Source organism: Megalops cyprinoides, chromosome 3 (assembly GCF_013368585.1).
Source record: "Megalops cyprinoides isolate fMegCyp1 chromosome 3, fMegCyp1.pri, whole genome shotgun sequence".
Taxonomy (NCBI): Eukaryota; Metazoa; Chordata; class Actinopteri; order Elopiformes; family Megalopidae; genus Megalops; species Megalops cyprinoides.
This window is the reverse complement of record NC_050585.1, coordinates 27091425-27103749: the sequence shown is the minus strand read 5'-3', so window position 1 is coordinate 27103749 and position 12325 is coordinate 27091425. Positions and strand designations below refer to the sequence as shown.

The window sequence follows — 12325 nt, the reverse complement described above, 5'->3', positions numbered from 1 at the left end:
AACCAGGACACTGAGTAAACACTGGCATTTCCCAGGCAGAAGTAGGGCTGGGGAATCAGGGGACAGGGGGCATGCTGTGGCCTACATTAAGGAACCCAGAGAACATCTGGCAACCCCTCGCTGCCGCTTTTTCAGTCTACCTCTTTTGCATTTCACCAGCTAAATATAAATACATGAGAGGAAACGGAAAATAGGCTGATTCATAACGGGGACTCTAGATGTGTGGTAAAAGTACGAGGTTGCTGCAGATGAGTTGACGTGTTTGTTACCATACAATCCTGATCCTGACAAACTTTTCTACTTGACAGACTCATTCGTATTATACCCACGATACTACGCTTCAGGGATCGGCTCGTTTTTTAATGTGTGACTGAAAACACAATGACAACCAGATTAATGACTTCTGTCATTAATTAATGCTGCTTGTTTATAACCGATTGGAGAGATTTCCCGTGGTGCTCAGTTCTGATCGCCGCCACAGTTCCTCATTAAGGAAATGAAAACATGCAGTGATTAACACTGCCATTCGGTTTTAGACGGATACCTTTCATTTGTCCCACAGAAGGACAATGGTGTGATATTTTCTTATTATAGTTTAATCCAACTGAATGTGTTGAAATAAGATATAATAGCCATTGTGTCATTACCACTGCTTTGGATTGTGCTGTGCGTCATTTGTCAGCTCTGATGTTTTGCGAATAACTTTGTGCCTGTAGGACAGTGGCCAAAAACTGTCAATAAACTGCCTGTCAATAAATTGCCTAGCTGTTGTAGTTTAACATTTCAGAGCATGAAACAGGTATGGAATATTTCTTAGTTTGTTATTATGTGATTTTCAATGAATAAGTGCAGTATAACTAAGGGCCTTCATGCATAAAACTTTTGCTTGGTGAAACTGGGACTGTGTAGGAAAATTAAAACTGTTCAAATCACATTTTTACAGAAGCAGTTTTTTTAGCATTTTATTTGTTTCATAATTTTATCATGCTCACAGCCTAATATTATCCTCGCCAGAAACTGAGACTGAAATTTTCAGTAAAGACACACCTTTCATTTAGAGGTAACAGACATGCCAGTAATTAGCCTTTAAATAATGTTATATAATAAGACTCTCACTCGGTTTTATCCACACGTTGTTAGTGCTATATACCCATGCAATTCTCTTCCATGTCAAGAACCCCTGCTGTGCAACTTGTGTGAAAACTTTATCTTAAAGGCACATACTGTATCTTGACTTTAATAGTCATTGCCTTTTGAGGGTATTGTGGATGAACAGCTATTTTCGGTTATATACGGGATTCTGCTTTGTAGTACATGCTCTTAGTAGTGCTCTTTAAAAGTTGAATTTATACTCACAAGACTTATAAATGTAACTTTGTATTGTAATGTAACTTTGAATGCATGCTACAAACACATTAGCACATGTAGATGTGATTTGATATGTTACTCATCAGATTAAAAGTAGAGTGCAATGGATTGTGAATCATACTGTATTTTACATGCTACGTGGGAAGTGCTTAGCACACATTGATCTGTTTTTGATGAAAGAAACACACTCAGTGAAATCCAGAGAGACTACGAGTAGTAAAATTAAAAAGAGACACAAATTCTGCAAAACTGGTCTTTGTTTCACGTACATTACAAATCCAAATGCAGTGACAGGAAGTGAAGGAATTTTCATTGCCTGACAATTACCTTCCTAATTGCCCCAGGATTGTCTCGTTCATTTAAAGTCAAGGACATGAGGAGACACACTTAAGGTGGGAGAGAGCTTTAATTTGTATGCTGAAATTAAGAGAGGAATAAGAGGTTAATTACACTGGCAATGGTTCAGTAAAGTCAAACTCACTTAATCGGAGATAACCATGAGTCCAAGAACCCAAAGGCACACAAATGATAGAGGGAGCAGTAGACAGCAGAGAGTGATATCTACAGGCACAACTGAAAAGGTTAAGGGCCTGGATATCATGTTTTATGCTCTGGTGGCTTTTGGGTCAAGGTGAAATATTCCTTATGCCTGCATTCCCTGAAGGTTAGGGCTGTCAGTACAAAGGTGACAGTTGTCATTTTTCTTTGGCAAATGTCTTCACATGTCACTCCCATCCCGGACTCCCCTTTGAAAGGGACGGCTGCCACCACACGAGGACCCTCTGTACTTGTTTGCCCCGCGTGTCACTGCAAAAGCTATCATTACATGCTTCCCCTTGAACATCAGGTGTCACTCTTTTCCAAAGAGGCTCAGTTTACTACAGGTGACAGACTGGAGAAATTTAGGCTGTTTGAGGCAGCTAACACTTCAGCAGTGCTAGCTGCTTCAAAAAGAATCAGAGCAAAGTTATATTACAGTGATCGTTTATCATGTGTTCCTATAAATCCAAAAGTCTACAAAACAGATCTATTCACACTCACAACAGCACAAGGCCACAGCAGACTGTGGGCGAGTACACAGTGGCATTATGTGTATAAATAAATGTATGCATGGAATACTGTGTATAGATTCTGAATGATGATTCAGGAGTGATGCTATTTGGACCAAATATGCAAATGCATGAGCCTGCAACACTATATGAACTGGTTCTCCCTACAGGTAGTAAAAATTCCCTGTACTGACACTCTTCTCAGCTGTGTCAGATATGCCTGCTCCTCCATTTTTTTTTTTCCTTTTCCAGTCCATAATGACCCCATCGGGGCCAGAAATCTTTATCTTTTTATGGCCAGGTGCAATCCCTCTCTCCGCTTCCAAGCCCATGTCAAAATGTAAGAAAAGCAACATGGTCATATTGTCAGTTAAACTCCTTTTGTTGCATTTTAACTTGTTGAGATATGATATGTGCCAAACAGGGTATTATATTATGTCACATATGCCAATCCACTCTTTGTACCCAGATTGTTTCTTTATGGTAAGACTGTGTCTGTGTGTGTGCGCGCGTGTGTCATTCCGAACAGAGAGACGTCGGACTGGAGCTTGACAACCGGCTGGACGACAGGGGATACTGTTGCCAGCACTGTCGCCAGGGTTACCGCTACTGCCGGCGCTACCATGAGCCCCTGGGCGGCTTCTGGCCCTACCCATACTACTACCAGGGTGGCCGCGTGATCTGCCAGATCGTCATGCCCTGCAACTGGTGGATCGCTCGCATGCTCGGAAGGGTTTAAACAGGGACTGTCGTGTCCGGGTCACCAGCAATTAGGGACTGTGTCCCTGTGGATATCTGCAGACTCCGGCTGTATAGTTTGTGCTCTGGTTATCTGGTGCTATTAAATAATGATAAAACAGACAGAGTCTTTACAGCAGCGGCAGGAGGGGAGCGTTTCTAAGGTTCTCATTAGATTTGTCTGATTCGTTTTGTGGAGTGGAGAGGCACCTGCAGTGCATTGACAAATACCAGAAACCACAGGCGTTCAACACATTGCCGTTCCCATTCATCGCTGCCGCCCACTAATGTAGTTCTCGCGCTCTCTTTTATAATGAGTGGGAAGGGTACGATCATCAGGCATATATCTTTCCATGTATGCTCTTTCCACATTTTATTTTTGCACGCTTTGATTTAGACATGCTTGAAAACCATAGCTCTCATTTTATTCACTTCTCATATTTGTATTAAAGACATGTGCCGCTATGCAGTGCTGTTTTATTTGTGTACTTCATGGTGTCACTTCTAGAGCAGTGCTTCCATTGTTTGTGTCATTTTCTGTTCCTCTGTCACGTCCCTGGGTCTGAAATCCATTGTCTTTAAATATTAATATAAGGGTGGGCATTTTTTCTCCTTTGGCATGTGCCACAGTCAAACTGAGAGAATTGTATAATAGAAAAGCTAGCCATCATGTACTGTGTATGTTAATGGTATAATCTTGCATGATGGTAAGATTGAAACTTTTCTATAGAAACACTGAACACCTTGAGGTCAACTGTACTTCAATGCCCTCAATATGTGTAAGTTCATATAGCGTTTTTATAGCTAGGTAGCCATACTATTAAAGGATGCTATGAATTGCTTTGTTCCCAATTGTCTATTCGTTGAACACACCACATTTAACCCATTACATTATTTTCATCTACATTTTCATTTTGTCATTATCATTAGCAGTCACCCTTAGAAAAACTCAGAAAGCATACATTTAACATTGTCCATTTAAAGCTGAATATTTCCTCAAACAGTTCTGATTAAGCATCTTATTTGAGAATCAGAATTTCTTGGCCAGGCATGCTTATACACATACAAGGAATTTGACTCTGGTTCCAGTGTCTCTTGCAGTGTTTGCATACAGTGCATTTCAATGTATAATGGCAGTGTCCCACCCAGGATTGAACCAGCAACCCTCCAGTCCCTATTCAAACCCAGCCCAGCTCCTCACACACACAGGTGTGTTTGCTCTCTGGCAGCAAAGCCAAAGCACCACTGTACCTGCAATGTAATTACAGAACAGCTTAGAAGGTACTCACTCGTGTCGGAAAATATTTATAACATGACATTTGGCCATCTCAGCAAGCTCCTGCTGCAAGTAAAGAGTAAAAACAGCGAGCACATCCCAGGTATAATAATGTAACCGAGTAGAGGCGTCATCAATCACACAACGCCCACAGGCGAGAAGTACTGCTGGAGCAAAGGGGGGATAAGAAAAGATACATGCTCTCTGAACAGGACAAATACAACAGGTAAAAACTGATACATGCACACCTTTAAACACCTGCAATGGATTCATGGGGCGATGTGTACAGGACATAACAGCAATTCACAGCACTGCAGTTAATCTTTGTGGCTAGGCTGTGGGAATATTTGAAGGAAAATGAAGGCGAGTCAGGTATAAGTCAGTATGTAAATACACACTGGAAAAAATGTGAACAATTCATTTTAATGTAAGGGCCATCTTTTTAGTATGTGCCAAGTATATTTTTGCCCCAGAGAGTACCAACGTACTCTTTAATCAGTGAGAGATCTTTTTATAACGGATGTTTTTGCATTTTTGATGTCTGGACGCTTTTTTCCCCAAGATTAGCCAGATTATATTCTTGTTACTACCGAGACAAGTTTATGTAGTTTACAAAAATCATTAGTTTGTTGTTCTTGCCAATAAACTAAGTGTCAGCGTCATGTTACAAACACCAAGTCACAATTAAGTTACAACAAAAAAAAAAATCCTGAAAGGGATGTCAGGCTGTCAGCAAACATCAGGGATAGACATGTACAGTACCAGTCAAAAGTTTATACACATCTAATTAAGATAATGGGAAACATGCATTCAAAGACATTTTGACCTAAAGACACACTTAAATGCTTGAAATTTGTTTCTTAGAGATATATAAATAGTGAAGTTGATGTCTATGTATGAATTTCTTTTCTTTATCAAAAAATATGATAGTTTTAATTTGTTTAACACTTTTTTGGGCACTGCATAATTCCATTTGTGTTATTTCATAGTTTTGATGTCTTTACTATTATTCTAAAATGTGAAAATAGTAAAAATAAGAAAAAACCCTTCTATGAGTAGATGTGCCCAAACTTTTGACTGGGACTGTGTATGTCCTGTGATCCTCAGTCCCACGTCCCACCTTCAATCCATACTCCTACTCCTATGTTCAATTCACAACATCTAAATTAGGCCTTGGGACACAGTGACACAAAACCGACATGCTATAAATACGGTCTCATTTGAAACTCATACATTATCTAAAGGTTACACGTACAGCAAGCCATGTGTTCAGTGAAGCGTTTTGTGCAGGGGAAACTTAATTAAAACTATGTCAGTCAAGTGAATCCTCAAGTCAAGAGGCACTACAAGCTGTATCAATATTATTCATTTGGTTAGCAGATGTCCCTATCCATGGGGACTTGCATGTTGTACATTTTACACATGAACCATTTATAGAGCTGGATATTTCCTGGAGCAATTCAATCCAACCTCCCCATGTACCTGAAAAAATCAGTAAAGCTTTGCAAAAGTAATACATAATTACTTAATACTTTCAATTTTGTACAACCTCTATTTAACGAGGGAGTTTAACTGAGAACTCAATTCTCTTTTGCTAGGACAACCTGAGTAATCACAGTGGGTAGGGTATGCAAGGGATTGCATAACCAATCAACTGTAGGAAGGGAAGATTAGGAAGGCAGTTTGGGAATTCGACAAGGACACAGATTAATGCCCCTTCTCTTTCAGAAAGCGCCATGGGATCGTTAATGGCTAAAGTCAGGAGTCAGGACTTTGGGTTAACACCTTACCTAATGAATGGTACCTTACAGCATAGTGTGCCCATCACCGCGCAGGGGAATTGGATTGTACCTAGTCCAGAAAAAGGAGCATCGCCTACTGATTGATGTCCACCACTTCAAGCACCAATCTAGTTTTCCCAAGAGGTCTCCCATCCAAGTACATACCAAGCCCATCCCCCCATTAATTTGAGCTGTTGGCATGAAAAGACTAAAGGGTGGTATAGCTGCTAGAATTAAATTTGTTGCCGAATTAAATGTGTCGACATGGTAGATTTGGATTTGGCCAATATAGTTTGTTATAAAAATTACTGTGAAGACTCATGTATAATGTCTTTTAAATCTGAGAATAAAATTATGCTGTGATCTTCTCATAATCAAGTTAGAAGGTAGTTTTATCACCGGCCCTACATAGTTCAGAACTGTAATACTAACTTTTTATGTAAAATAAAAATACAAATAGAGGGAAAAAAATCTGTCAGACATTTAAAAATATAAGAAGACATAATAGGTCAGAGCATAATTACATCACATTATGTTCAAAGAGAGCACACTGTAAATTTAAATATGTGCAGTGTTAGGCAGTAGGTCAAAGCTAAAGGTCACTTTAAAACAATATAGTATATATGTACAATGCATTGCCTAAGGTCAGAAACATAGGCTCAAATTGCACTCTGAAGGGTTTTGGAATCATGTTTGTTTTTTCCATCTGTGTTGATAGGATTGTATTTTAGAATAAGGCTTACAGGAACTGAAAGTCACAGCTCTCAAGTTCTGGACAAAGGAAAGCGTGTGTATTAACAGTGTATGAGGCCATTGTGTGTGGGTGAAGTACTCACATAGCCCATCCATCATACCTTGTCAATCCAGCAAGGTGTCCTTGATAAATAGAGGCTGTAGATTAGCTGCCTGAGTTTGTTGCCAATCGAGCGTTCAAATGGCGAATGGAATTTCACGAACAAAAGCCAGCGGTGGCCTATTCACGCCAAAGGCAGATCACAAACATAGATTCGAGCCCAGTTACGGCAATGATGGAGATATTGTGGGCGCACTTGTGGCAGCTAATTGTTTGGAGTTCCTCCCAGGTAAAGCGCAAGAAGTAGAGAAGGGGAGAGTGCCCTGCAGACATTGTGATGTGCACACAATGCAGTGTAAATTGCACCCCTTGGACTTAAAGCAATAGCAGTAGTGTACTGTACTCTTGCTTCAGTGTCAATACCCACTTGTAAGTCTTAAGGGGGTCTCAAAAGTGAAACCTTATTACATGTTCAACTGAAAATATTAAACACTCACAAAGCCAATGGGTCCTTACTAAGCAGATTTAGGAATATTTATGACTTCAAACCATTTTTTTTTTATTTTCCCAAACTGTAATATCACCACAGGCGCCCTTTAAGAACACACCTGATCTGGCTGCTGAAATAGCACTGAACAGCTTGAGGAGCGCTGGGAGAAAAAAAAAACAATGGTTTGACCTGTATTATAAGACCAAGTTACCCCTGTCTTATTAAAGAGGACTGGGATGTCAGCATTCATTTCCTCACATACTGGCAACTGCATACTCAAAAGGAATTTTCCCAAGATTAGGTATCCGTCCAGCCAACATTTTTTCACAAAAACTACTTACCTTCATGTCAATGACATCAGGATGTTCTGGTTAATAAAAAAAAAAGTGTATGCCTTATCTGCATGTATACAATTGGTATAAGAGACTAAATGAAAAGTTCACTACAGGAAAATACCTTAGGCTTAGGTAAATGTAGGTGAATTTCATTACAGCTGTTCACTCTCCTTGCCTTAACATGCTCTACTTATATCCTCAGTAGCTGATCATTGTTACATGTTTTATGACAATGTGATGATAACTGTGACTTTTTGGATGCTCACGGTAAGTGGGCCAAACAATATATGCGCTAACCCGTGTACCAAGTCACAGACACTGCACTTTCAAACTGTCCTTGTTTTATAAGGCTTTTATCAGCAGCTGAACTGGACAAGAAATGTTTGTTAGCTGTCTGTAGGCAGGTAGGAATAGCAGACATTTTGGTTACTAGAGGAATGGTCGCCAAAGTCAAGTCAAAAAAGCTGCCATTAGGAAACTGCTGTCATCACTCGGTATCATAGTGGTTGTAACATAAATAGAATGCCGCTCCATAATGTGAGTGTATTCACCCCATAACTTTACCGTATTGGTTAAGCAACACAGGTCAGTGGAGAGCCATAAATATAGCCAAAGTATGTTTGTAGGCATTGATGCTTTTAACATGGACAGTCACTTTCAATTTGTTTGGCTGCAGCCGTGTCACACAGAATCACGCAAAGCCCATAAGGACACAGTGGTTAACAGGAGACTGCCAGCAGGGCTCAGAGATTGCTCAGTAATGGGTATGTGAATTTGCTGCTTTTGTTACCGTTTCAAAACTACGTTGGGGCTGTTTGTTATTGTTTTCGCTGATTTATTTATGTATTCAAATTAGAATTTTATTTTAGCAGGTTGCTGTATTCCGGAGGGTAGCTGAGTGAATGGAACATGAACGCAGACAGCCCTGAAGTGACTGAACAATAAAATCCAAATATTTCCTGTCGTCATGCCTGGGAAATGCAGGTGTAACCATGCTTCCACCTTGTGGCTGCTGTGAGGAATTACCACTTATTGATTCCATGGAACAACATGTCAATCTCAACACCCCTGTGCAGCCATACCGGAGTAAGCTAACCATGACACTCAAAATCTTCTGCAAGCATTGTCCATAATATCAATGCACAATAATATAAAAAGAAAAAGAAGCATACTGGCTACTACTATTAAATATACTAGTTACTACTACTAAATTACAATCTTCACCAACCTTTTTTTACCCGTCAACATTTGACAATTCTTTGTCCTAATTCACTGTTAATATACACATGACATACAGGCCAGATCATAATTAGGCAAAATCATAGTTTACCACCCAAAATTAGTGCATTATACAAGCTACAGGGGTCTACATTATACTTCAGTTCCTTTCTGAAAGAGCAATGTGTTGATCCACGCATATACATGGTGCAACTGCCCCCTGATGTTTGTCTCAGGAACTGCAGTAATTCTGTAAAAGAATCTTGAGAATGTCAGCCTGAAAAGAACAGCTTCCAGACATCAGAGATCGCAAGAAGCTCTTATCCTCTTAACCACTGCTTTGACTGTTCCCAGCTTGTCCCAATTCTCTGTGAATAATAACTGCCTTACACTATTTTTAAGGCTGAAGTGACCTTAAAGGGTTATGGCTCACCATTGAAAATCAAATTTGCATCAAATAACTCCAAATGTTTGATCCTGACATATTTTAGGCCCTGTTTATTCAGACAGGAACAAAAGGCGCGATACCTCTACTCACAAATTGTGTTTCTGTACATACAAACATGAAATAATCACCCTGATTCAATAAAAAAAGTGCACTCTTAGTCTGAAAAAAGTATGACTATATTTGACAACCATCTAAGCCAATCCTTCACAATGATCTATGAATCAGAGTTCTCGCTTGACTGCTGTCTTGTTACGCCCCACAGATGTATTCCGCTCCGCAGCTGCAGGTTTGCATTTTTCACCCATTTGGCTCAAAGGATAAACCCTAGGGTGCTGCGGTGTTGCTACGCTATACAAAGCAAAGCAGATGCCACAACGCCCAGTTTCCACAGACTGCAAACCGTGCCAGCCAGCAAACCCCAACAAGCCTACAATATAAGGCTCGATTGGTTCTCCACTGAAGTATCCAGACTCTGTGGGCCACTGCACCACTCTGAATAAGGAGAAATATGCGCTGTTGTAGCAGGACAAAAAGTTCTCATCCTTTCACCTTATAATCAGCATGCTAGCTAGCAGGCCAGCAATAAGCAAAGGTAACAAAACAAACAAGCAATGTTTTACTCCTCGGTAGAGTGGCGCTGTTATTTTAAGTGCAGTCAGTTGTCTGTAATTATTATTATTCATTTGCTTGGCACAACTACCGTATCCAGGGTGATAAAAACAGCGTATACATTCTAAGCTTGTACAGCAGAAATTTCACCGAGACAATGCAGCACTTTGCTGAAGGGTGTAGCAGCAGGCCATCCGGGAATCAGGCCTGTGGCAGCTATTGATTGCTGTTGCTGTCACACCTATATTGCTTCAAAGGACAAAAAAATGAGCATGTGGAAAGAGCAAACAAACTTTACGGGCAAACTGAACATGCCAGCTTTTGAATGCTCAAGAGCTGCACCTGAGCAAGTATCGACCAAAATCTCCGGTAAGATTTCCTTCCTCCTGCCAGCTTTTTCATTACGAAGCCTGCCAATGCTGCCCCTCACCCACTTGTGGTAAGGGGTGCACCAATTGGAAACAACTTTGCTATTGGTTCTTTCCTTGCTTCAAAAAAAAAAAATACTGCTAAATTAGGTGGAGCCAGTTAAGACCAGCTGTGGTACAGCAGTGGGAAGAAAAGGGTGATGTGACATTCGGTAGTCCAGCTAGCCTTGGTTCTCTGGTCCAGAAGAGTCTCAGCTGAATCAATTTAACTTCCTTTCCCCAGTTCTGAGGGCGCAGCTGGTTTTTAGAGACCCAGCATCTCTGCTGGATGCTGGATGGCATCTCTCCAGGACTGTAGTTGAGTTACCTAATTATTTATAATATGCAACAGTGTATTGATCTAATTGTATTCTGATTTTTTTTTTTCTTCAAAAAACTAACAATTTAAAACACATGCAGATGATTTATATTAGGTCAGTGACAAAAGGAAACGTAATGTGGTCCAACTTTACAAAGATTCACTTCAAATCTTGTGACCAAAATATAGTCCAGTGTTCATTCTGAAAGATTATAGTTGTGTGTTCATGTGGAATACATTACATATGTTATGTACGGCAGTAGCCTACAGTATGGCACCGAGCATGTAACAGAGGGAAGAGAAGAGAAGAGCAATGGTGCATAGTGATAGGTAAGCACAATGTCATAGTATGACAGGTCATTGTAGATACAACATTGCAAAACTATTGGTAACTAATTCTGTTTAATGCTAATACAATTACATGTAACAATGTTCTGGAGTGTTCTGATGATATATTGGAAAATTGACGGTTTACTTCTTAATCCAATTCTAATTGATTTTAGTAATTGCTGTAATCATTCACAAGCACCAAAAAGCCTATGAGACACAAATAACCAATAAATTACAGCTCAGTCACTGGAGAACAGATTTATCTTTCAGAAAGGAACTCTTCAGAACTCACCTTCAGCAAAGAGTCAGAGTAAGTCTGCGGTTCAGAGGTGGTCGATGCAAACGATCTGACCTAGGAGACCTCCCAGGGCCTTGAGTTCGCTTTCAGTGTGCACAGTAAATTTGGACATCACAGTGGTCTTGCACATGTCAGCAATCTAGTTCAGCGTCATTGAATAAACTACCCAGACAGATTTGTTTTTTAAAGCAGAGGGCGTTTTATTTTTTTTTTTCTTAAAAAAAAAAAATCCATTAAACCTTCTATGCTTGTATGCAAAGCCCAGCAAACGGCAGAGACGGGAAGCGGAAGGGCAGCTGAACGTGGTCAGAGAGAGCAGGCACAACATGGCACCCAGCAGCCCGGAGCAGGCCGGACCCGGGGTGAGGATGTGCGAGAGAGACGCCGGTCCACTACGGCAGCTTCTCTAATCAGTGCTGGTGATGTTGCCATGGCGCCGTCACAGTAGTAAGCCCAGGGGGGCAGCGGGTGTCCTGAGGATTTGCGGCTTTGCCACGAGACTGCGCGTCTGACTCAATGTCCCACAACACCTGAGCGTCAGAGTGCATTAACCATTACGCTTTCCAACAGCTAAGAACATTCACTCTGATGCATGCGTGGGTTGGTCTGTGGATCGAACCCAGATTGTCGTCACAAAAGGAGGGGACTTGAAACATCCTTTTCGCAAACAACACACCACGGTAAGGTGCAGGTCAATATCTCCTCTCACCCGCCGCGAGCCGATGGCCTACCCAAACCCCATTCGCAGCCAAATTAGGTTGCAAAGAGCTTGGGATAGATCCGCGCCCATTCGCACACAAGCTCCCCCTGGCTGATCTCCCAGAGATTCAGAAGGTCCTGTCCATCAGCTCAAGTCCTTCCTCAGA

General features: G+C 40.8%; 1 protein-coding gene across 1 annotated transcript in view; it reads left to right on the top strand.

Moving 5' to 3' along the window:
* LOC118775630 (tenomodulin-like) overlaps positions 1-3750 on the top strand; it is a 48553-nt gene extending 44803 nt beyond the window's left edge. Inside the window, exon 7 of the mRNA XM_036525638.1 lies at positions 2947-3750. Within this exon, the coding sequence (XP_036381531.1) occupies positions 2947-3156 (210 nt within the window). The 3' untranslated portion in view covers positions 3157-3750. The remainder of the gene's footprint in view (positions 1-2946) is intronic.
* Positions 3751-12325: the final 8575 nt, after the last annotated feature.